At 37.1% G+C, this 27,757-nt stretch overlaps 1 protein-coding gene across 1 annotated transcript in view; it reads left to right on the top strand.

Annotated features, from left to right (window-relative positions):
* Positions 1 to 27,757, top strand: part of ADGRV1 (adhesion G protein-coupled receptor V1) — a 597,511-nt gene that overhangs the window by 391,553 nt on the left and 178,201 nt on the right. The window contains exons 84-85 of the mRNA XM_032156840.2: positions 7,256 to 7,372; positions 27,436 to 27,614. Of these exons, the coding sequence (XP_032012731.1) occupies positions 7,256 to 7,372; positions 27,436 to 27,614 (296 nt within the window). The remainder of the gene's footprint in view (positions 1 to 7,255; positions 7,373 to 27,435; positions 27,615 to 27,757) is intronic.

The following is a 27,757-nucleotide window of genomic DNA, read 5'->3' as shown; positions in this document are numbered from 1 at the left end:
AAAAATTAGCCAGGCCAGTGGTGCACACCTTAGTCCCTAGCTACTTCTGAGGCTGAGGTGGGAGGATTGCTTGAGTCCAGGAGGTTGAGGATGCAATGAGCCAAAAATTGTGCCACTGCACTCCGTCCTGGGTGACAGAGCCAGACCTTGTCTCAGAAAAAAAAAAAAAAAGAAAGAAAAAGGGAAAAAGAAAAAGAAAAGAAAGAAATATTTTGGATAATTTCAATCAGGCAATATAATTAACAAATTTAATATCAATTCTCAATAAAACTCCCAGCAAACAGCAAAGTAAGAATAGAAGGAATGTTCTTAACCTGATAAAGGTATCTATGAAACTATGTAACTAACATCATCTATTAGTTTGCTAGGGCTGCCATAACAAAGTAACACAGACTGGATGGCTTTAACAACACTAATTTTCTCACAGTTTGGAGGCTAGAGTCCGAGTTGAAGGTATCTTCAGGGTTGACTTCATTCTGAGGCCTGTCTCCTTGGTTTTTAGGTGGCCATCATCTCCCTTTGTCTTCGGTCTTTCTTCTATGTATGTGCGTGTCTGTGTCCAAAATTTTCACCTCTTGTAAAGATACCAATCATAATGGATTAGGACCCATTCTAAAGACCTCATCTTAACTTAATTACCTCTTTAAAAATCTTATCTTCAAATACAGTTACATACTGAAGTACTGGGGTTTGGGACTTCAACATGTGAATTTGGAGAGGCAACAATTTAGCCCGTAACAATACTTAATGCTGAAAAACTGAATGCTTTCCCCCTAAAATTAGAAACAAAACAAGGATGTTCATTTTTGCCACCTCTATTTAATAGTGTGTGTGCATGTGTGTGTGCATATATTTTTCCCAGCAAGTACAATAGGCAAGATAAGACAATTAGAGCATTCTAATTAGCAAATAAGTAAAACCCTATTTATATAGAGATGACATGATCCTATATTTAAAATACAATGTTATCTACAAAACAGCTCCTCAAACTAATGTGATTCTGTAACTTTACAGGGTACAAGATCAATATATAAAAATAAATTGTATTTCTATGTGTCAGGAAGGAATGATCAGAAACTAAAATTTAATAAAAATATCAATTACAATAATATCAAACATATAAAAGAATTGGGGTAAATCTTTTTTTTTTTAATGTGTGAAGGAGGTATATGTGGACAACTACAAAACACTGCTGAGAGAAACTAGAGAAGACCTAAATAAATGGAGAAAGACACTGTATTCATGAGATGCAAGAGTGAATATTGTTAATATGTCAGTTCTCCCCAGATTGAAATTCAGCTTTCTTTTGTAGAAATTGACTACCTCATCATGAAAGTCATATGGAAATGCAAATGACTAAGAATAACCAAAACAACTTTGGAAAAGAATAAATTAGAACCTAACACTACCCTTTTCAAGAAATATAGCTACAGTAATCTAGATGATGTAGCACTGGTGTAAACATAGACAAATAGATCAAGGGAACAGATTAGAGTCCAGAAATAGACTCCAACATAGTTAGGCAAGTATCCAAAGGCAATTTACTGGAGGAAAGATGACAGCCTTTCAACAATGGTGCTGAAAAAATATTGGTACATTATTTTGGAAAAAAAATCTCAAAATAATTGTGCTGAGTGAAATAAACTAGACACAAAAGAGCACATATGCCTATATTTATATAAAATTTAATAAATGCAAACGAATGTATTAGAAACAGATCAGTGGCCGGGTGCGGTGGCTCACGCATGTAATCCCAGCACTTTGGGAGGCTGAGATGGGCAGATCACGAGATCAGGAGATCGAGACCATCCTGGCTAACACGGTGAAACCCTGTCTCTACTAAAAATACAAAAAATTAGCCGGGCATGGTGGCAGGTGCCTGTCGTCCCAGTTACTAGGGGGGCTGAGGCAGGAGAATGGCGTGAACCCAGGAGGCGGAGCTTGCAGTGAGCGGAGATTGTGCCACTGCTCTCCAGCTTGGGTGACAGAGCGAGACTCATCTCAAAAAAAAAAAAAAAAAAACAGATCAGTGTATGCCTAGGGTTGTAGGGGTGGTGGTGGTACAGGGAGGTACTACAAAGGGCACGAGAAAACTTCTGGGGCTGATGCATGTGTTCATTATTTTCATTGTGATGGTGGCTTCACAGGTGCAAAAACCTATTACGTCAAATACTCTAAATATGCACCTTTTATTGTCTGTGAATCATATGTCAATAAAGCTGTTTTTTAAACAAACACCTACTATGTTCAAACTCATGATAGAATCCGTACAGGATGCTTGCCATGTTCTGTTTTTTACAAAAATGTACTTTAAAATAATTATAAGAATAGATAGGTCAAATTGTTTTTAAGAAGTTGACAGTTTTCAAAGACATTAAAATTAATTTTATTTAAAACTTGAGATTTATAAGAAAAATTCTTATAATATCTTATTTTAAAAATTCAGAGGAGGAAAAGTTTGTTTATGGTTGAAAGGAATAACCAGGTATTAAAAAGTAGGAAAGTCTAGGAATCTGCCATGATCAGAGTGAGCAGGTAGAATTTCCAGTTATTCATGACAGAGTTCTACCACGTTTTGAAAGGTAAACATGAGTTCAACCTGGGAAGATGAGAAAAAGAAATTCTAGATAAAAGGAAGAGGAAGAACAAAGGCAAGAGTCAAGACATGAAGAAATATGTTTAGGGAATAGCAGTAAATGGATTTGGATAGAATGTTTGGTGTACAAAGAGTCTTATGGAAGATAAACTTAGGAAGAGAAAGTGGGGCAGATGGGACTTGGGTTTTCTCTCTGAAAATTTCTTTGAATCCCCACAAGCAGCACTAATACTCTCATTCTCCTAATACTCTGCATTCTCCTAATATTTTACTCCATACCCTGCTACAATACTTGTCACATTTTTTTGTATCATGTGTCTAGCTTCACCCTTAGGCACCCTTCTATTAAAAAGAACTACATTTGGCTCATTATAAATGCTCAATAACAAAATGCTCCCACTTTAAAGAATAGGATAGTCTGGGAATCTGCCATGATCAGAGTAAGCAGGTAGAATTTGAGCTGGTCCTTTAAAAACTGACTAGTTTTGGCCGCGCGCAGCGGTTCACGCCTGTAATCCCAGCACTTTGGGAGGCCGAAGCAGGCGGATCATGAGGTCAGGAGATCGAGACCATCCTGGCTAACACGATGAAAACCCGTCTCTACCGAAAATACAAAAAATGGTGGCACGCCCTGTAGTTCCAGCTACTCCAGAGGCTGAGGCAGGAGATTCACCTGAACCCGGGAGGCGGAGGTTGCATTGAGCGAAGATCCTGCCACTGCACTCCAGCCTGGGTGACAGAGGGAGACTCCGTCTCAAAAAAAAAAAAAGGGTCATTTCAAGAATAATTTTATAGGAAAAGGAGTGAGAGCATCCGTAGTAAACTGAGGGAGGAGGGTGTATATATTAAGGAGCACTGAGAATTGAGGTTTATAGGAAAACCAATATTTATCATTAGTTGTTATTTAGCCCAAGCAAGCGGGGACACATGCTGTATATTTAAGTTTTCTAAAAAGTATTTACTCTTCATTTCCTTCGTTGGCTGGCACAGTGGAGCTCTAAGCAATCAGAATAAGCAGAGAATTTTATAAGTCATTTTAAAAAGAATATCTCAAATACTTTTTGGGGGAACTATATTTATTTTTCTTTTCTCTTAAGTTGTGTATATGTTATATCAAAATGGAATTGAGAATAGTATTATATTTGCTATTGGCATTATATTTGATTGTCATTATGAGCCTGTGGTGGGCCACGGAGTAAAACGAATTGAGAAACAGTGACCTAGAATGTTAGCACTTCGAGAGGGGACTGTGCTTGATTTAGCTTTGTAGGCAGTGGCATGGTGTTCAAGAAAGAATGCTGGTCCTGCAAATCAGGATACCAGAATTTGAATCCCAATTTAAATTTAAAACTTGTTTAAGGACCTTTAAACATGTTAATTATCTATAGTTCTTCCTTCGATATTTACTAAATTGGGATACAAACAATAATGGCTTCACATCATTAATATGTGAGTTATACACAAAAGAACGAGGGAAAACATGTAGCGCCATGCTGGTATACAGCAGTTTTCTGTAATCATGTACTTCATCTTGCCCAGCACAATACTTTGTAGATAGTGGGTACTTAAGCACTCATTCATACTGAATAAATCAATGTATGAACAACTGAGAACCTTTGAAAAATTCCTTTTTTCTGTTCATGTTCAACTTAATGCTTTCAGAGAACTGACTGTGAAAATAACCTTTTTTTGTGGTAATCTCTATGTGTTTGAATAAAAGAACAATGGTGAAACTCCATCTGTTTTTAGATTATGTAGCCTTAAAAATGAGAGAGCTAAATATGCTGGGAGATTTTATTTATTTTGCTTTACTTGGTCTCATTTTATTTCTATCTTAAGTTAATGAAATTTTGGGTAGGCCTGGTCACATGTAATACCTAGTTCTCCAAGTATTTTTTGTGCATCCCTTTTATAGCAGTGTGCAATATGACAGCTCAGTCTCCTCTTGCTGACTAATCTCCTGTACAGACAGAAGCAATTCCCATAATTCAGATAATAACCTGGAACAACTTTCATGGTTTACAAAAGTAGATTTGTAACTGATCTTCTTATAATTTAGAAAAGGAGATTAGAGTGTAGTAAAATATCAAATCATATCTTAAGAATAGAATTTTGGATGTTAAAACTATTCTGAAAGCAAATACAGTTTTAAACAAGAACCTGTAGTTGCTTCAAAGAAAACATATTGAAAAAGAAAAGAATTATTTAAGTTAGCATATACTTATAAATAGTTTCATAGAATGCTTAAAGCTAAACATATTCAATTATAATTTGTATTACGCTATTCTATTACCTAACAACCTATTTAAGTTGATTAGAACAAAACTAAGTAAACTTCAACACAATCCGTATAATAGAATCTGAATTAGAAAGGCTTGAGTTTATTGTATGTAAATTTATGAAGACTTTATGGAAACAGATGCACCTTTGTAAAAAGACAGAACATGAAATGTTAAAATGATTGCTTTTTTATCCTCTTTTATTATTTATTTTTTTTTTTGCTAAACCATACCATACTCTTAAGTCATAGTTCCAGTGCTTAGTGCATAGAAGGTGTTCAAGGAATAATTGTGGAATTTAGGAAGGTTTAATTTCTGACCTATAATAAAGGTCAGAATAAATGGTAAAGTTAGACAAAAAAGTCAAGGAAAATCTAAGCATAATCTCTAATAATTCAAAAGCTATGTTGTGGTGCATTCTAGAAAGGTGAATTTGTAGACTTTTTTTTTTTTTTTTAAGGGAACTCATTTGTATCAGATTGTCAGGAAATAATGTTACATAAATTTCTATTTTCTGCTTTAAATGCTGGCATGTGTTCATTTTAATAGCGTGTATTACAAATGCACCAAATCCAGGGCTAAGTAAGCAGAAAGTTGAATCAAGGTACTTCTCATTTTAAAAATTGTTCTGGAGTCTTGGAGTAGAAAGGGACTTTGGAGTTGATTTTTTCCAACTTCCATTATTGATGAGAGAAGTAGAAGGGGAAAATGACTCGTTCACTGTCTGTAGCTTGAAAAAAAAGATTTTTTTAAATTCTATACTTGATCAGGCACAGGAAGGCACTTAATGAATAATTTCCAAGAAGAAAGTGTCACTTCAGCATAAGAGATACATATTGTAGATTTATTAATTTAGTCAATATCAATTATAGTAATTATTGGTAATTATTAATAATTATTAATTTTAAATTAGCATGTTGGGTCTTATGTAATTGACTGAGGAATCAGGTTAAGGTGCATCTTTCATTGTGAAATTGAGATGTTGGGAACATGCAAAACCTCACTGCAGATCCTAATGAATTTACCACAGGGATGCTTCCCTACCAATACACTTGAGTAGAAATTTTCAAGGGGAGTTGAGGGACATGTCCTTGGTAACAAGAGGATTGGGGAGGGGTATATTTCACTTGAAATTTGAACAGCATTTTGTCCCGTGGTCTTATTTATTTTTGGGCACATTGTTTATTTTTTTAAATAAATTCAAATAGCATTAAAAGCATTCCTGTTTTCTTTTTAAAAGTTAAGAGGTTTTAAGGCAAAAGTCAACCAGTTTTCTCCTCTGTCCTTTTGGAATAAATCATTCATTCTTTTAATAAACACTTATTGATCACCTCTATATTCCAGGCACAGTGGTACCCTCTGAAAATATAGTCAAAAAGTTGATTCCTGTCTATAACGGGGAGCCAGAGTTTATTCATTGAGAATTTATAGCAGAATATTATTGCTCCAAGTTTCCCCCTGCCATCTACACTCATCATTGCAATATTTGACACAGTAGTCATTTATTGGAGAAAATACAAAAAGATAGAAATCACAGAGTCTTTCACTTCACTTGCTCATTACTCAGCAAGTATTTATTGAGTACCTACCATGTGCTGGTCACTGAGCTAGGTGCTTGGGTTCCATTAGTGAGTAAAACAGTCAATGATCCTGTCTTTGCAGGGATTATATTCTAGGAGGTGAGACTAATAGCCAAAAAAAAAAAAAATGCAAATTACAAAGCATGTTAGAAGGTGATGTGTGCTGGTTAAAAAAAGACAGAGAGAGAGTGAGAGAGAAGTAGAGTTAGAGGAATTATGTGTGTGAGAAGGAAATTTAGTGTGTCAAGAGAGGCCTCATTGTGACTTTTGAACAAAGGCTTGAAGGCACTTGAAATAAAAATCCAAAGATTAGGATAATCATAGAATTTGAATTTTTAAACTCATTTTAAGTCTATTGTGTTATCTATGTTACTTCCTGGCAAGAGGCTGCAGGTGATGGTAAAGTCAAGGATTTTATTTTTCTTTCTTTTCTCTCCTATTAGCTTTGATTTTCACAAGGAGTGGTATTTCCACTACTTTCTACTTTGCTAAAATAAATGTATTTCATGGGATTTTTGTTCGTCAATAATAAGAACAAGGTTTACTTTAAGAATTTTCTCTTGAGAGCCTAGAGCAACGTGTAGCATAATTTCATATCATGCATTGTTTCTTAGAAATATAAAAATCCATATATTGCCATTTTTAGAATGACTCTTAGTCATATCAGTTTGGGCAGGAAGTCAACTTACTTTCACATGGAATCACTGAGTCATAGATTTAGATAAGAAAGCAGTTTACTTTCTTAATATTCTTCATCGATTTTAGCATATTTTAAAAATAGAAGTATCTGTTTCTTACAGATTCTGTTTCTGGCGTCTGCATACGTAAGTCCCCAACTCGCTGAGGAGAGCTGTTCAGCTATGGCTGCTGTCACACATTACCTGTATCTTTGCCAGTTTAGCTGGATGCTCATTCAGGTTGGTACCTTATTCCCTCTCCCCGCCCCTTTAATCTTTTAATGAATCTGGGTGGAGTGGTCTTAATGTCTGATACTCCGTACTGAAATAGAAGTAATTCCATATATCCATCACTGCATTCTCAGGATATAAATGACAAATAAAAACACCCTATAAGCTGTACGACAGTAGAGAGCATTGTGAGTTTGAAGAAATGATGGAAATCTAGTAGGATTGGAAACAAGGGAGTGGTTAGAGATGAAGTCTGCAATGTGGGCCCTTTAAAGCACAGTTGGAAATTTGAATATTTTTCTAGGAAAAGTAATAGAATGATTTTAAACAAAGGAGTGACATGATAAGATTTAGATTTTAGAAAGATCTCCCTGTTTGTAGTGAATATGAGACAGGAAAGAGTGGATAGGCAAGCCAATTAAGTAGATTTAGCTGTATTCATGGGGAAATAATGGTAGCGTGAACTAGGGAGGTGGCAGTAGAAGCAAAGGGAAGTGGACTGCTTTGGAGATTTTTTTAAACTAGAACTATAGGATGTGAAGACTGGTTGTGGGGAATGCAGAAGTTGGAACCCAGGATGCTTCCCAAATTTCTGGCCTGGGTATCTGGTGGTTAGTGGTAACTGAAATTACGATCACTGAACAATGGGGAAGAGCTGGTGAGTTTCTTTTGGGACATGCTGAATGTGAAGTGCCTGTGAGACCTCCAGTGGGAACTTGGAGGAGAGGGGGATACATTTAGAAATGCACTGGGAATCCCAGTGCTTTGGGAGGCCAAGGCAGACAGATCACCTGAGGTCAGGAGTTCAAGACCAGCCTGTCCAACATGGTGAAACCCCATCTCTACTAAAAATATAAAAAATTAGCTGGGCGTGGTGGTGGGTGCCTGTAATCCCAGCTACTAGGGAGGCTGAGGCAGGAGAATCACTTGAACCCAGGAGGCGGAGGTTGCAGTAAGCCGAGATGGCACCATTGCACTCCAGCCTGGGCAACAAAAGTGAAACTCCTCCAAAAAAAAAAAAAAATAGAAAGAAAGGAAGAAATGCACTGGAAAGCTATTGGCTTAGAGTTGGAAAATGGAGCCATTGGTTTGGAAGAGATTACTTGGCGAGAAGGTACAGAGTGAGACCAGCAGAGTCCTAGCATACTCACCTGAGGAGCTAGTAAATGTTGGGGGAGAAATTTCAATTCTCCTTTTCTCACTAAAATCCCAAATTCTCTCCATATTCTATGCTGATTTGGTCGATAAAGAGGCTAAGACAGGAGGACAGTGCGTAGTATTAACATCACTGTTAAGTGGCTCAACTAAAATGTTTCTTTGATAATGCATTCTGTGTAATGGTACTGTTAAGGTTTTCATGTGATACAGTTTCATATGCATTTCTGAGTATGCATGTAAACTATTTTAATGAAACAGATGCATTCAGGCCCTTGCATATTCTTTCTTCTTGTTGAAGAAGAAGGTTGTAGGACTTGATGATGTAGCAACAGTGAAGTAATGGTAAAAGGAGAAAGAAAGTGAGGTGGTGATATTATGAGAGAATACCACATACCACACAGGCTCAAGGAAGGGTTGTTTTCCCCAGTATGATATTATAGTAGTGGGGGCTGAAGAAGAGAACTGAACTATTTAGCTAATAGAACCAGTTGAAACAAGTGGCGCCCTGGATCTGGGTTTGAATTCTGGCTCTGCCACTATCTGTGTAAGCTTAATCAAGCTATTGACTCTCTCCAAGATTTGTTTCTAAATCTGCATATAGGGATAATAATTCCTAACTCATAGAATTATTATTAATATTTTATAGCTCTTTGAGCAGTTTTAATCATGGAAAATTTATGGTGTTTTCAAGCTCCCCTCTCAAAAAAATTTGCAAATAAAAGTGAATTTAAACCACATAACATAAAACTTACATATCTGCTGAAATTAAAATAACATTTGCAAGATTTTCTGATTGCAAAATTCTTTAAGAGTTTATCTGAGTTAAACTTTTTTAAATGTGCCCTATTTATGTTGTTATCTGTCTGCCTGGATTGAGGTCCCCAGTGCTGTGCTAAAGGTCTTTGTCCATGCCCCTGACCTATTCAGAATTTTTGATTCATTACTTGGATGAAAACACAGGAAATTGCTTATCAGATATGTACATGGTACAGAACTGAAAGGACAGCTGCAACAGAGAGCTGCCTGCATTAAGATTACAGGTAGAGCCAATGAAGAGAAACTGTACTGTGATAAATTAAAAACTAGAGTGAAAGAGACATCATCTGATGTAAGTTAATGTAAATTACTCAAAATTATAATTTAACATAAACTCAGCAGCAATTAAATATGTGACCAGAATGCTTAACAATAACAACTACTGTAACTACAAAAACAACACACACCTAGGTTGTGTTGATAGCAGTATGGAAGCAGACATGGTTACATTGTAATTTACAAAATTCAGACTATTTTGGGACACAGCAACCACTCTCATGGGTCATGTTTCAGCAGGAACATTAATTATCCAATGAGAAGTTGGAAAACAACCCTCTAAGAAACTTTGAGGCAGCTGGACATAACTAACCTGGAAAGAATTTAGGTAGATGTGATGGCTGTCTACAAATACCGGAAGGGCTACTGCAGGAAAGGGTGGACTGTGTAGCTCCATTTGGCAGAACTCAGAGCAAATGGGTCAAAAATTAGGGAAGGAAATTTTTGATTCAGGTTAAGAGTTTTCATAGCAATAAAATGTCAAAGTTGAAGAGGCTTTTCTAAAAGTAGAGTGAATTCAATCACTGAAATATATCGAGGGGGAAATGACCAAATTTCAAACATGTTTTAGATGGATTTTATGCTTTCAGGGGCATTAGACAAAATCATATATAAGATTTCATCCAAGTTGATGAAGATTGGTAAATTCTACATCTCTTCTTCGAGTTAGGTAAATATGACTGTGGCTGATTCACATTTAGTAGACCAATTAGATTCTGGATGGCTAATGGCTTAGGAAAGCTATTTAAAGTACCAGTGAAGTTTAATGTATTTCAGATGGTACACCACATATTTTTCATGGTTTGTGGTGTGACCACAAGGGAAAAAGTCAGTAAGTTCTGAATTCTAGTTAGGTTACTTTTAATGAATTATTTTATGATCAGAGGTTGCACTTCACCAACCTACATTTTCCCATTTATAAAATAGTGACTGCTGAAATCTGTTTTTTTTTTTTTCTAAAATCCGTTTTAAAAACGTTATGTAGAAGGTTAGACTATTATTAGTTCAATCCTATTAGTCGAATTAGATCGAATAAAATTGAGAGAAGTTTTTACTTTAATGATTCTACTTCACTTTTTTAGTAATATAGGAGCGAATATGATATTACATATGTCTGTGCATAGCTTATAATGACAATAATCATTAATTTGTAATTACTGAGTTAAGCATGTCAGAATTGTTAATGTTTATTTTTAGCTGCATTATATCTTCGGTCTTAGAATAAATACATTGAAATGACTTTATCTTGAAAATTATTTTACTTTTATATCCTATGCTTTTAGTGTCATATAATAAAGTTAGATTATATTTTAGAGTAGCTTAGGGAAAATTTTATTGGTAAACAAGTTACATAACCTCTCTGAGCCTTGATTTTCTTATTTGAAAACTCAAGGTGTAATAACAGTACCTCTCTTTACAGACTGTGAAAAGATAAAATGAATTAATGTACAGAACGAGCTTGAAATGGTGTCTGGGACAGAATGCATACTCTGTACATATTTACCCATATTATTTGTTAAGATAATATGTTGTGGCTAAAATTTCATATATTTGAAAACATCTTCAATATTCTGCTTTTCCAATATAAATTATACCTTCTTTTTAACCAAAGAAAATCATCTTCGTGTAGTAGAAAGAGGTCTGACTTTGAGTGAGGCGGACACTAACTAGCTGCAAAGCCTTAACAAGCTGGAGAACCTTTAACTCCTTATTAAAGCAGATGCATGGCTCATAACAGGCTCCATAAATAGCAGCCTTGCCTCTGTTTCTTCAGGCTTCTCTTTTCTTTGACAGAGAAGTCACACAGTGCAAGGCGAGGATGGATTAACAAATTATTTTGCTTATTTTTTAAAAGGAAACAATACATAAATTCCTTTGTTGGGCACAGATATTGAATTATCCGTCTGTTTGCTCTTCATGTAAGATCACTCCTTGAAACTACTGAAATCATTTCTCCCTTAAGAAGGCAGGGTTGGGGCGGTTCCAAGATGGCCAAATAGGAACAGCTCCAGTCCACAGCTCCCAGCATGAGTGACACAGAAGACGGGTGATTTCTGCATTTCCAACTGAGGTACTGGATACATCTCACTGAGGCTCATCAGACAGTGGGGGCAGGACAGTGGATGCAGCCCACCAAACATGAGCTGAAGCAGGGCGAGGCATCACCTCACCAGGGAAGTGCAAGGGATCAGGGAATTTCCTTTCCTAGCCAGGGGAAGGGGTGACAGACAGCACCTGGAAAATTGGGTCACTCTCACCATAATACTGCGCTTTTCCAATGGTCTTAGCAAACGGCACACCAGGAGATTATATCCTGTGCCTGGCTCGGAGGGTCCCACGCCCACGGACCCTCACTCATTGCTAGCAAAGCAGTCTGAGATCCAACTGCAAGGTGGCAGCGAGGCTGGGGGAGGGGCGCCCGCCATTGCTAAGGCTTGGGTAGGTAAACAAAGCAGCAGGGAAGCTCGTACTGGGTGGAGCCCACCACAGCTCAAGGAGGCCTGCCTGCCTCTGTAGACTCCACCTCTGGGGGTAGGGCATAGCTGAATAAAAGGCAGCAGAAACCTCTGCAGACTTAAATGTCCCTGTCTGACAGCTTTGAAGAGAGTAGTGGTTCTCCCAGCACGGAGTTTGAGATCTGACCCCCGAGTAGCCTAACTGGGAGGCATCCCCCAGTAGGGGCAGACTGACACCTCACATGGCAGGGTACCCCTGAGATGAAGCTTCCAGAGGAAAGATCAGGCAGCAACATTTGCTGTTCAGCAATATTCGCTGTTCTGCAGCCTCCGCTGCTGATACCCAGGCAAACATGGTCTGGAGTGGACCTCCAGCAAACTCCAACAGACCTGCAGCTGAGGGTCCTGACTGTTAGAAGGAAAACTAACAAACAGAAAGGACATCCACATCAAAACCCCATCTGTACGTCACCATCATCAAAGACCAAAAGTAGATAAAACCACAAAGATGGGGAAAAAACACAGCAGAAAAGCTGAAAATTCTAAAAATCCGAGCACCTCTCCCCCTCCAAAGGAACACAGCTCCTCACCAGCAACAGAACAAAGCTAGATGGAGAATGACTTTGACAAGTTCAGAGAAGAAGGCTTGAGATGATCAAACTTCTCCGAGCTAAAGGAGGAAGTTCGAACCCATCGCAAAGAAGCTAAAAACCTTGAAAAAAGATTAGGCAAATGGAAAACTACAATAACCAGTGTAGAGAAGTCCTTAAATGACCTGATGGAGCTGAAAACCATGGCACGAGAACTACATGATGAATGCACAAACCTCAGTAGCAGATTCGATCAACTGGAAGAAAGGGTATCAGTGATGGAAGATGAAATGAATGAAATGAAGCAAGAAGAGAACTTTAGAGAAAAAAGAGTGAAAAGAAACAAACAAAGCCTCCACGAAATATGGGACTATGTGAAAAGACCAAATCTATGTCTGATTGGTGTACCTGAAAGTGATGGGGAGAATGGAACCAAATTGGAAAACACTCTGCAGGATATTATCCAGGAGAACTTCCCCAATCTAGCAAGGCAGGCCAACATTCAAATTCAGGAAATACAGAGAATGCCACAAAGATACTTCTCGAGAAAAGCAACTCCAAAACACATAATTGTCAGATTCACCAAAGTTGAAATGAAGGAAAAAATGTTAAGGGCAGCCAGAGAGAAACATTGGGTTACCCACAAAGGGAAGCCCATCAGACTAACAGCGGATCTGTCGGCAGAAACTCTACAAGCCAGAAGAGAGTGGGGGCCAATATTCAACATTCTTAAAGAAAAGAATTTCAACCCAGAATTTCATATCCAGCCCAACTAAGCTTCATAAGTGAAGGAGAAATACAATCCTTTACAGACAAGCAAATGCTGAGAGATTTTGTCACCACCAGGCCTGCCCTAAAAGAGGTCCTGAAGGAAGCACTAAACATGGAAAGGAACAACCGGTACCAGCCACTGCAAAAACATGCCAAATTGTAAAGACCATCGATGCTAGGAAGAAACTGCATCAGCTAACAAGCAAAATAACCAGCTAACATCATAATGACAGGATCAAATTCACACATAACAATATTAACCTTTAATGTAAATGGGCTAAATCCTCAATTAAAAGACACAGACTGGCAAATTGGATAAAGGGTCAAGACCCATCAGTGTGCTGTATTCAGGAGACCCATCTCACGGGCAGAGACACACATAGGCTAAAAATAAAGGGATGGAGGAAAATCTACCAAGCAAATGGAAAACAAAGAAAGGCAGGGGTTGCAATCCTTGTCTCTGATAAAACAGACTTTAAACCAACAAAGATCAAAAGAGACAAAGAAGGCCATTACATAATGGTAAACGGATCAATTCAACAAGAAGAGCTAACTATACTAAATATATCTGCACCCAATACAGGAGCACCCGGATTCATAAAGCAAGTCCTTAGAGACCTACAAGGAGACTTAGACTCCTACACAATAATAATGGGAGACTTTAACACTCCACTGTCAACATTAGACAGATCAGTGAGACAGAAAGTAACAAGGATATCCAGGAATTGAGCTCAGCTCTGCACCAAGCAGACCTAATAGACATCTACAGAACTCTCCACCCCAAATCAACAGAATATACATTCTTCTCAGCACCACATTGCACTTATTCCAAAATTGACCACATAGTTGGAAGTAAAGCACTCCTCAGAAAATGTAAAAGAACAGAAATTATAACAAACTGTCTCTCAGACCACAGTGCAATCAAACTAGAACTCAGGATTAAGAAACTCACTCAAAAGCACTCAACTACATGGAAACTGAACAGTCTGCTCCTGAATGACTACTGGGTACATAACGAAGTGAAGGCAGAAATAAAGATGTTCTTTGAAACCAACAAGAACAAAGACACACATACCAGAATCTCTGGGACACATTTGAAGCAGTGTGTAGAGGGAAATTTATAGCACTAAATGCCCACAAGAGAAAGCAGGAAAGATCTAAAATGGACACACTAAATCACAATTAAAGAACTAGAGAAGGAAGAGCAAACACATTCAAAAGCTAGCAGAAGGCAAGAAATAATTAAGATTAGAGCAGAACTGAAGGAGACAGAGACACAAAAAACCCTTCGAAAAATCAATGAATCCAAGAGCTGGTTTTTTGAAAAGATCAACAAAATTGATAGACTGCTAGCAAAACTAATAAAGAAGAAAAGAGAGAAGACTCAAATAGACACAGTAAAAATTAATAAAGGGGATATCACCACCGATCCCACAGAAATACAAACTACCATCAGAGAATACTATAAACATCTCTATGCAAATAAACTAGAAAATCTGGAAGAAGTAGAAAAATTCCTTGACACATACACCCTCCCAAGACTAAACCAGGAAGAAGTTGAATCCCTGAATAGACCAATAACAGGCTCTGAAATTGAGGCAATAATTAATAGCCTACCAACCAAAAAAAGTCCAGGAGCAGACGGATTCACAGCTGAATTCTACCAGAGGTACAAGGAGGAGCTGAGACCATTCGTTCTGCAACTATTCCAATCATCAGAAAAAGAGGGAATCTGCCCTAACTCATTTTATGAGGCCAGCATCATCCTGATACCAAACCCTGGCAGAGACACAACACAAAAAGAGAATTTTAGACCAATATCCCTGATGAACATTGATGCAAAAATCCTCAATAAAATACTGACAAACCGAATCCAGCAGCACATCAAAAAGCTTATCCACCATGATCAAGTGGGCTTCATCCCTGGGATGAAAGACTGGTTCAACATATGCAAATCAATAAACATAATCCAGCATATAAACAGAACCAAAGACAAAAACCACATGATTATCTCAATAGATGCAGAAAAGCCTTTGACAAAATTCAACAGCCCTTCATGCTAAAAACTCTCAATAAATTAGGTATTGATGGGATGTATCTCAAAATAATAAGAGCTATTTATGACAAATCCACAGCCAATATCATACTGAATGGACGAAAACTGGAGGCATTCCCTTTGAAAACTGGCACAAGACAGGGATGCCCTCTCTCACCACTCCTATTCAACATAGTATTGGAAGTTCTGGCCAGGGCAATCAGGCAGGAGAAAGAAATAAAGGGTATTCAGTTAGGAAAAGAGGAAGTCCAATTGTCTCTGTTTGCAGATGACATGATTGTATATTTAGAAAATCCCATCATCTCAGCCCAAAATCTCCTTAAGCTGATAAGCAACTTCAGCAAAGTCTCAGGATACAAAATCAATGTGCAAAAGTCACAAGCATTCTTATACACCAATAACAGACAAACTGAGAGCCAAATCATGAGTGAACTCCCATTCACAATTGCTTCAAAGAGAATAAAATACCTAGGAATCCAACTTACAAGGGATGTGAAGGACCTCTTCAAGGAGAACTACAAACCACTGCTCAACTAAATAAAAGAGGACACAAACAAATGGAAGAACATGCCATGCTCATGGATAGGAAGAATCAATATCATGAAAATGGCCATACTGCCCAAGGTAATTTATAGATTCAGTGCCATCCCCATCAAGCTACCAATGACTTTCTTCACAGAATTGGAAAAAACTACTTTAAAGTTCATATGGAACCAAAAAACAGCCCGCATTGCCAAGACAATCTTAAGCCAAAAGAACAAAGCTGGAGGCATCATGCTACCTGACTTCAAACTACACTACAAGGCTACAGTAACTAAAACAGCATGGTACTGGTAAGAAAACAGAGATATAGACCAATGGAACAGAACAGAGCCCTCAGAAATAATACCACACATCTACAACCATCTAATCTTTGGCAAACCTGACAAAAACAAGCAATGGGGAAAGGATTCCCTATTTAATAAATGGTGCTGGGAAAACTGGCTAGCCATATGTAGAAACCTAAAACTGGATCCCTTCCTTACACCTTATTCAAAAATTAACTCAAGATGGATTAAAGACTTAAAGGTTAGACCTAAAACCATAAAAACCCTAGAAGAAAACCTAGGTAATACCATTCAGGACATAAGCATGGGCAAGGACTTCATGTCTAAAACACCAAAAGCAATGGCAACCAAAGCCAGAATTGACAAATGGGATCTAATTAAACTAAAGAGCTTCTGCACAGCAAAAGAAACTACCATCAGAGTGAACAGGAAACCTACAGAATGGGAGAAAATTTTGCAATCTACTCATCTGACAAAGGGCTAATATCCAGAATCTACAATGAACTCAAACAAATTTACAAGAAAAAAACAAACAACCCCATCACAAAGTGGGCGAAGGATATGAACAGACACTTCTCAAAACAAGACATTTATGCAGCCAAAAAACACATGAAAAAATGCTCATCATCAAAACCACAATGAGATACCATCTCACACCAGTTAGAATGGCCATCATTAAGAAGTCAGGAGACAACAGGTGCTGGAGAGGATGTGGAGAAATAGGAACACTTTTACACTGTTGGTTGGACTGTAAACTAGTTCAACCATTGTGGAGGACAGTGTGGTGATTCCTCAAGGATCTAGAACTAGAAATACCATTTGACTCAGCGATCCCATTACTGGGTATATACCCAAAGGATTATACATCATGCAGCTATAAAGACACATGCACACGTATGTTTATTGTGGCACTATTCACAATAGCAAAGACTTGGAACCAACCCGAATGTCCATTAATGATAGACTGGATTAAGAAAATGTGGCACATATACACCATGGAATACTGTGCAGCCATAAAAAATGATGAGTTCATGTCCTTTGTAGGGACATGGATGAAGCTGGAAACCATCATTCTCAGCAAACTATCGCAAGGACAAAAAACCAAACACCGCATGTTCTCACTCATAGGTGGGAATTGAACAGTGAGAATACTTGGACACAGGAGGGGGAACATCACACACTGGGGCCTGTCCTGGGGTCGGGGGAGGGGGTAGGGAAAGCATTAGGAGATATACCTAATGTAAATGACGAGTTAATGGGTGCAGCACACCAACATGGCACATGTATACATATGTAACAAACCTGCACGTTGTGCATATGTATCCTAGAACTTAAAGTATAATAAAAAAAAACAAACAAACAAAAATAAGGCAGGGTTATATGTACGTTAAGAAAAATTGACAGTGAGAATTTAAAATCTTGCAGTATCTTTACTCTGTTTTGCTAGTTCTGTTTTTCCTTCTTCTGATTTGGTTTCATTTTAGAGATAGCATATATTAATGGTACAGAACATAATCGAATACTAAATAAAAAGTACATCTTTTTCTCACTATTTCTTGCATTCTTCATTCTCTGCTCTACCCTCAATACCAGTTCCTGAATGTAAACACTACTGTTTTCCTGTGTATCTCTCCATAAATGTTCCATGCATAGACAAATATTTATATTTAAATAAGCACACATGTGTTCTTGTATGTGTGTATATATATATATATATACGATGTCCATATATTTATATATAGTGTGTATATGTGTTATGTGTATCTGTATGTGTGTGTGTGTGTATATATAGATATATATATATATAGACATCTTTAAGTTTACCATGCATGGGTATACCTTTTTCCTATGCTATAATATGGTTATTACATAAGTTATTTTTCTGGCCTCCAGTTGATGAAATTACATTATATTTTGGGTATTGTGTTACTTTTTGCTATAGTAAACAATGTGTCCTTGAACACCCTTGTACTCTGAATATTTGTTTACTTGAGCCATATCCATAGAATAAATTCCTAGGAATTATGCCTTTGCTATTCATGTCTACATGAAACATGTTCTCAGTTGGATTTCCAAATCATGAGGTAAATAAATTGCAATTAAATTATTTGAGGTATTCATATATGATATAGGTAAGCAGACAAACAATTTTTGCCTGTATATTCATTTGGCCCAATTTTATGATCACTTCCTGTCACCAAGTTAAATGATTGTATAGCAGTCTGCATGAGTTATGAAAAATATACAAACCTTGCATTGTTCTTGCAGTCTGCTCATCTCATGCCTAGAGTCACAGCTTAATTTGAAATATAATCTTTTCTTTTGAAACTACAGCTTAATTGAAGAGCACATTTTTAAAATGGTAGAATAAGGTTAGAAATCATTTTACAGTTGTACTTGAGCATTCACATCTTGTGCGTTATTTTCTCAATATAACCAGGCTATGAACAAGCAAATGTACATGTTATTTATTCCTTGGTAGAAAGGCTACTTAGTGCCAGAGCATAGCAAAACAGGAAGGGAAATGCTAAAATTAGCCTTGTTTCTCTTTCATCATTGATTTAATTTTGGGGGACATCAAAGGTATTAAGGACAACAAACTGGGAATTATCAAGATAAAAATGACATATCCAGAAAATACTGAATTCTCCAGTCCTCAAAAAGTCTTGCAATTTATTTCATGCAATAAATGTTAAGAAAGAGGGAGGAGAACTGGGGCAATGACGAGGGATAACGTTTCTTAGACTCCTATCTGAAATGAATGATTAAGAGCATATGGAATAGACAGAATTAATAGCATCTGTGATTTCTGACTAAACTTGATGCTATAGTTAGTTTAAGGATTCTGGTGACACAGTTAATAATCAACTATTAGACAACCGTCAGGATACCAATCTTTATTTCATATACCATGAAAAGTATGGAGTTCAAATAGCCTAATTTTAACTTTAAAAGGCATTTCTCCTTTATATTTTACTCATATGCTTATATGCATTATACAAAGATTTATGAATAAGCGAATGAATGTGTGTTTATGGAACATATGAAAGCATAACTATGGCCTATGACAATCAAAACACTTAACAAGGTATGTCTTCAATTTTTCTATCTGGACATTGGGAAAAATAGTAAGGAAAAGGTTATTGTAAAAATAGATAGATAGGTTTGTGTAGGAATGTAAGTAAATATGCCTATAGACACAGTCTTTTAGTTTACTGCTATCTATATTTGACCTAAATTACATCTGGGTATTTCAGTTGGTTGCTTGCATTTAACACAGAATCAGTTTAAATTCCAATAGCCTGAATTTACTAATTCTGAAAAATATACTTCTCCCATCCTCCGTTTCCTCCGGTGTAAACAGAGCATAGTAAAACCTAGGGGAAAAGTCTTGATTAAATGATATATAGCTTTATGTTTGGTCTACATTTATTAACCAATTAATAAATATTTGTTTCGACTGGGCACGGTGGCTCATGCCTGTAATCCCAGCACTTTGGGAGGCCGAGGTGGGCGGATCAGGAGGTCAGGAGATCGAGACCATCCTGGCTAACACAGTGAAACCCCATCTCTACTAAAATACAAAAAATTAGCTGGGCATGGTGGCGGGCGCCTGTAGTCCCAGCTACTAGGGAGGCTGAGGCAGGAGAATGGCGTGAATCCGGGAGGCAGAGCTTACAGTGAGCCGAGATGGCGCCACTGCACTCCAGCCTGGGTGACAGAGCAAGACTCCGTCTCAAAATAAATAGATAGATAAATAAATAAATACATACATACATACATACATACATACATACATACATACATACATATTTGTTTCATTCTTCCCCTCTTAAACTATTACCTTCAACGTTTTTCACTTTTCACCAGTTAACTTTTGTCCTTCATTGGGAGTTCAGCCAAATCAATTAAAATTATGGAGTCTTCTAAAATTCTTTCTGGAGGGGATGGTTAACGGGTGCAAAAATATAGTTAGGATGAATAAGATCTAGTATTTGATAGCACAACAGGGTGATTGTGCTCAACAAAAATTGATTGTATATTTTAAAATAACTAAAACAGTGGAATTAGAATGTTCCTAATGCAAAGAAATAATAACTGCTTGAGGTGATGGATACCCCAATTACCCTGATTTGATTATTACAGATTGTATGCCTGTATCAAAACATCACACTTACCCCATAAATATATACCTATTATGTACCCATTTTGATTAAAAATTTAATCACATTTAAATAAAATTATTTTTAACAAGGTGGCATATATATATGTATATAAACAAACTCAGAACTAAACCATATAAATTGTAAAATTCTTGTTAAAGTCAATAAAATGTTTTAAATGCTCAAAACAAATTATGTACATCTTCATTTATTTCATATTTCTCAATTAAAATTATATGCAAAGCATTTCAATAGGTACTACAAGGTAAAGAAAAATTAATCCACAGTTCACAATTGTTTTAGGTATTATGTGCCGATAAACCTTTGTAAGTTTTCCTTAAGACTTAGGAAAAAAATGAAGATACAGAACAGGTTATCTTTTTACTTCTAGAAATAAAGCATATCTCCACTATATAAAGTGAGTGGGGAAAAAAATTGAGGACAAGAAGTTCTCATGTAAATAATAATATTGTCAATATTTGTGTCAATTTCTTTTTTTTTTTTTCTTTTTGAGATGGGGTCTTGTTCTGTCACCCCAGCTGGAGTGCAGTGGCGCAATCTCGGCTCACTGCAGCCTCCACCTCCCAGGCTCAAGCAGTCCTCTGCCTTATCCTCCTGAGTAGCTGGGACTACAGGCATGTAATCATCATGCCTGGCTAATTGTTTGTATTTTTTGTAGAGATGGGGTTTCCCTGTGTTGCCCAGGCTGATCTCGATCTCCTGGGATCAAGCAATCTGCCCACCTTGGCCTCCCAAAGTACTGGGATTGCAGGTGTGAGCTACCGTGCCCAGCCTATCTGTGTCAATTTATATGGAAATAAATCTTAAATATAATCAGCCTTTACAAGGCAGTTTGGAGTATGTTGCACTCCCAGTTCTATAGGTAACCAGAAGATGAAAAAGCTATGCTGTTCTTTCATTGCCTTAGTTTCCTCATAAGAGGGCATGATAAGATGACCTGTAAGATCTGTGTTGCTGCTAAAAAAACATAGTCTGCATACATCCATGCCTTTAGTGTTTTCACTTAAAGAATTGTAATTTCTGCAATAATCAATCACAAAGTGTTAGGAAATTATTAATAACTAAAAATTTAACCTCTCCTTTTACCACAGAAGGAAATTAAAACCCAGAGAAGCCAAGTGAAATTGGCCAAAAAGCAGTTTATCCATGCAGCACCATGTCAAAGACCCAAATCAAGTTACTAATAATCATGTCCTTTTGAATTTTGTAGATTTTTAAAAATATATAACATCTATATAACTTATTATTCACCTGAACCTTTACTTTTGGATGAGTGCTTTGCAAATCTTTGTTTTCTGTATTTGTATAGATTGTGTTTGTAATAGGAAATTTTCAAAAATAGCATTACATAGTTTTCTTTACATTTATTAAAATGGGCTTTTAATTAAGTACTCCCAAGTACAGTTCCCTAGGTGATCATGATATGCTGGTAATTGTGAGAAGTGTGAGAATTCAAGAGTACATCATCTTTCCTGATAAGCAACAATGAAAATAAGAAGATGGTAGTTCTAATATACTAATGTTTAGAGTTATTAAAGATGAGACTATTTAGTAACATCACTGATTTTTAAGCTAAAAAAATTTTCATTTAATTGTCTCCAACTGACAAATTTTGTGGTTTATAATGCTGAAAATATTTTGGGATTTTTTGGACTTGTCTTCAGAGACTATATCATATCTGTTTAAATGACCTTAATGCTAGGAAACTTTGTATTCTGAGTGTGTATGAAATGTAGAAACAGTCAAGTAGGATGAATGTAGTTGGTTAACTTTGGGCATAATAACATTTTGGCTAAGAATGACATGACTACATCGTGAGGATGGGTGGTCTTAAGATAGTTTATAAGATCCTTCTAACAACATTTTAAAAGCTTAGAAACAGAAGTGTAAATAGAGACCTACATATTGAATATTTTAGTACAATCTTTAGCAGAAAACATATAAGATAAACAGTGAACAGTGAGCTACGTTTAGTTAGCATGAAGCATATTTAGGTGAGCGACACCCTTTGACTTGCGTTCTGTTAGTTCCACACTGGATAAACGCATAGTCAATCAGGCACACAGATCACATTTGCTATATATCTGTTAACATAAAATTATTGTGCAAACATAATGATCTGTTAATACTTTTAAGTTAGATTATGAAGGAAGAATAGTGATTTCAAGGAAAGGAATACAACAGGTCCTCAAGTAATATAATTTCATTCAACATCGTTTTATTGTAACATTGATGAGAAAATAAATAAATTGCTAGCCTTGGCTACTCTCTTGAGATGTGAACCCTGAAAAATTGAGACAGGTCTCAGTTAATTTAGAAAGTTTATTTTGGCAAGGTTTAGGACACACGCCCATGATACAGCCTCAGGAGGTCCTGATAACATGTACCCAAGGTGGTCAGAGCACAGTTTGGTTTTATACATTTTAGGGAGACATGAGGCATCAATCAACATATGGAAAGTGAACATTGGTTTAGTCTGGAAAGGCAGGACAACCCGAAGCAGAAGTGGGAAGACTCCAAGTGGGGAGGGGGCTTCCAGGTCATAGGTAGATAAGATACATTTTTTGAGGCATTATTTTGAGTTTCTGATTAGCTTCTCCAAACGAAGCAATCAGATACGCATTTATCTCAGTGAGCAGAGGGGTAACTTTGAATAGAATGGGAGGCCTGTTGGCCCTAAGCAGTCCCAGCTTGACTTTTCCCTTTAGCATAGTGATTTGGGGGCCCCAAGATTTATTTTCTTTTCACAGTGGGGTTTGCATGTTCTCCCCATGTTTGCATGGGCTTTCTTTAGTACTTGGGTTTCCTCCCACATCCTAAAGCTGTGCATGTTGGCTTAATTGGTATGTCTAGATGTTCCCGCTCTGCATGTGCATGGGTGTGTATGTGTGAGTGCACCCTGCGATGGGACGACATCCTGTCCAGGGCTGGTTCCTGCCTTGTGCCCTGAGCTGCCAGAATGGGCTCTGGTCGTCCTTGACCCTGAACTGGAATAAGCAGGTTATAAAATGAATGAATAAATGAATGCAAATTATTGTAGAATAAAAATTTGTAAAGTATATGAAGAAAGTAAATCATGTAAATGCAAGACAATAAACAATGCTGTACAGAAGTGCACAGGGAGCCTGCCATGTTTGTGATTGTTTTTGACATGCATAGTGGTAGAAGGTGCTCCTGACAATTTTCACTGTGCAAACATTGATTCCTTGATTTAACCCACCATCATGACAACCAGTGGCACTCATTGATTCACCAAAACCTGGATAAATAATTACTTACTCAAGAGGCTGAGGTGTCAGGTTGCTTGAGCCCAGGACTTCAAGGCTGCAGTGAGCTATGATCATGCCACTGCACTCCAGCCTGGGTGACAGAGCAAGACCTTGTCTCTAAAAAAAAATTTTGTAAAAATAATCATCTCACTTGTTTTTATCAATCTTTCTTAAAGGTATGTATAGGTCACACTTAATTCAGTGTTTAATATGAGAAGTATTTAGGTCTTTATTTAGAAGCTTGGTCATTGTTTTGTGACCAGAAACATGCCATAGGAACTTAACTCTTTTCTGTATCAATTAATGTGTGGTAACGTTGGTTTCGTGATACTTTGTTTTGCTTAAATTTGCAGTTTCCAAGAACCTATTGACGATATTAAGTGAGGACATATTGTATAGTCAAATGCTCCACCATCTTCTTTTGGCTTAAAAAAAATGGCAATAACTAGAGATTTTAACACCACTGCTTTGGGAAACCAATACATTGATATATCTCATTCAAGTTTTGGGCGGAAGAAGAAAGAAAAACTAAGTTAACTAAGTTGAACTAATGTAAACAAACATTGAAATTGTAAAGGCATTTTGGATAACTCATTGAACCTAAGAACTGTACCTACAGTTGGACCTCACAGGGACTATGAGCATTCCTCTCTAGTAACACACCTCTGCTTCACTGCCCTCATGGCTACCCCCTTTCTATGTCCACTTACTTCGGTCGACCAGCTTAGACAGTCATGGAACATCAAGGAATTCAGTGCAGATGATTGGCTCAGCCTGGGCCAGGCTTCTCCCCTGATCAAATCAGCTGTGGCCAGGGGAGCAACGTCAGGGAGTACACAGAGCACACTGAGTGCACTCTGCATGTGGCGGGAGGAGGGTTGGAGAGGCAGGGTTTGGAAAAGGGGTGCTCCTGAGCTAGGCATGTGTCCAAAAATGTGCCTATCACACTACATTAAAATAAAATTCAAGTAAAACTTGAAATGAGTTAGTCAACACAAATCTTATGTTTGGCCTATGTAATGTTTCTAGAATAATTAAATGTTGTTCCATTACATTCTAGTATTTCTAGTCCATAGCTTTAAAAATGATATATTATGGGAAATATTTCTCTTAGAGTATATTTCAGTGATCATATTCTTTTTTTTTTTTTTTTTTTTTGAGACGGAGTCTCGCTCTGTCGCCCAGGCTGGAGTGCAGTGACGCAGTCTCGGCTCACTGCAAGCTCCGCCTCCCGGGTTCACGCCATTCTCCTGCCTCAGCCTCTCCGAGTAGCTGGGACTACAGGCGCCCGCCACCACGCCCGGCTAATTTTTTTGTATTTTTAGTAGAGACGGGGTTTCACCGTGGTCTCGATCTCCTGACCTTGTGATCCGCCCGCCTCGGCCTCCCAAAGTGCTGGGATTACAAGCGTGAGCCACCGCGCCCGGCCCGATCATATTCTTTTAAGAAGAAATTTAAATTATTTTTTAATTTATAATTGGCAAAAGCTTATGACATTTGAAGCTTGTTTTACTTAACCAAGTATTCAGTAATTCAGCCGCTCTGGGCCTTGAGCTCTTTGGGACAGAAGCACTGCATGTGTAAATCTAACAATTACATTTGTCTCAGTCTTATCTGAGCCTGTGGTCAAGGCCAGACAGCTGCTGAAAGGTTGAGTAATTCTAACTGATGGAACTAATGTCCTTCTGCGTAAAAGCAGACATTTTGAAAATGTCTCAATCTTTATCATGATGAATCAACTTACAGTCATTTACCAATCTGTACCCTCCTCCTTGACTCTTCCACCTACTGCACCACCGAGTTACGATGTTACATGGATGCACACAAGCATCTATCTAATATAAATAATTAGTACTTTTGTTTAGAAGACAGATTAATCAATGATTCTTGCTTTGTATGAGTTTTCATTCTTTAATAGGCAATATTGATTACCCCAGCAACAACACTTTACACAACCCCACTTATTTGAGCCCACATCCCTATACTAATTATAGAAAGAAAAAAAAATGTTGGATCTAGTAATTTTTAAAAATGAATTAAAACAAAGTTACATAAGCAACAATTCAAAACATGCTTCATAATTACAGATATAAGCAGATGTACATAGAGATATGGAGTGCTGGCAGGAAATAAAATTCAGAGACACAAATCTCTAAGTAACCAAACATTTTTATCCTTCCCTGGTTTAGCCTAATACTAATCCCTCAAGGCTAATTTGGTACAGATACAATCTTACTCAGAAGCCTCAGCAAATAAAACATCTGAAAGCCTTCCCACAAACATTAGGAATGCTTCTTTTTCAGATAGAAAAGTGTTTATCTTTTGTTTTTCACACTGTCTGACCTCCTAATAAGAGATTTAAGAAGAGGCAGTCACATTTTCCAGCATTGACTATGTATGTGCTCAGCACTTGACATGTAATATCTCACTTAATCTTTATAATAACCTTGTCATACACATGAAACTGAGGCTCTGAAAATGTTGTCACCTGCCCTAGATTATCCACTTAAAGTATAGCATTAATGAGTATGAATGAATTATATAGAGATAATATATAATTCATTCATACTCACACTCTTTCTACCATACAAAATTGAGAAGGAGGATTTATCCAGGCAATAGGTATTACTGTTTGAAATATGTATGGCATGACATTCAATATTGTTACTGTACTAAATGATAATTAAATATAAGCATTTCTCATGGAAAGAAGACACTAGAAGACTTAGATCCAAGTTAGGTGTGGGATTTGAAGCCAACATAACATTTATAGGCCTCAGTTTTCTTACTCTATTTAATGTGTCCCCTCATCCCCCTTCACTCTACACACTTGTCCCATTTATACGTTTTATCTCAATAAGAAATAACAGATATAAGATGTGATGTAAATATAATATAAAAGAAATATTGCCCTTAATTATTTATGTCTCACTTATTTGGAAACCAAGGTTCAAGAAAGAAAATACCACCCCATCTCTTTCACTGCTGTATCCCCAGCGCCTACACTGGTCTGTGAAATTTAGTAAGCAATAAATATTTGTCATGTGAATGAACAAAAGGGAGAGAGTATACACTGGGAAACATGGACCACAAAACGAACCCCACTATAGTACTTTCTTTCTGTGCAATAAGCGATCATTTTCTGTTTATTTGTCTGCACCTTCCACTGGACACTGAGATCAAGGTTGTCTTCAACGTTATTTCCCCACTAGAACAGTATCTGGCCCTGCCATATGATAGGCCCTCAATAAATAAAAATTGTCAAAAAATTTGAAAATATAGGGCTCTTTCTTTCATTATCACCTGGAAGTTAATGTAGGAAGTAGGTTTGCATATCAGTGTATGTTTCTTCAAAGATACATTTATAAAACAATCATAGAAGATTGTAACTGAGAGTAAATCAGAGCAAATTAAGGCAAATAAAAATACAGAAAATCAACAAAATATCTCCCTGTGTTTCCAGACTTTTGAGGTATCCTGAATTTCTTGGATAAGAATGAAATTCTTATGAAAGAATGAATGTATGAACTAACTTAAAAAAAATCAAAACTAATTATTAAGTAGATCCTGGCCCTTTGTTGGTCAGTAACTTATTGCCTAAGCCAGGTGAGTTTGTGTTCTGTGCCATTAAAGAAGAGCCTGTTCATTTTATGTTGTTTCCTTCCTTAGTCTGTGAATTTCTGGTACGTGCTGGTGATGAATGATGAGCATACAGAGAGGCGATATCTGCTGTTTTTCCTTCTGAGTTGGGGACTACCAGCTTTTGTGGTGATTCTCCTCATAGTTATTTTGAAAGGAATCTATCATCAGAGCATGTCACAGATCTATGGACTCATTCATGGTGACCTGTAAGTACATCCAGGCAACACATTGCCCTAGCTTTCATGTACCTAAGCAGATTTTGTTGCCATAAGAACTGTGATTGAATAAGTACCAGGAAGATCTTTGCTTTTCTGCCACAGTGTCTGAAGCTCTGCTTACTCTAATTACT

This window comes from Hylobates moloch, unplaced genomic scaffold (assembly GCF_009828535.3).
Source record: "Hylobates moloch isolate HMO894 unplaced genomic scaffold, HMol_V3 SCAFFOLD_6, whole genome shotgun sequence".
Classification (NCBI taxonomy): Eukaryota; Metazoa; Chordata; class Mammalia; order Primates; family Hylobatidae; genus Hylobates; species Hylobates moloch.
The sequence above is the reverse complement of the archived record's forward strand: the minus strand, read 5'-3'. Positions and strand labels throughout refer to the sequence as shown.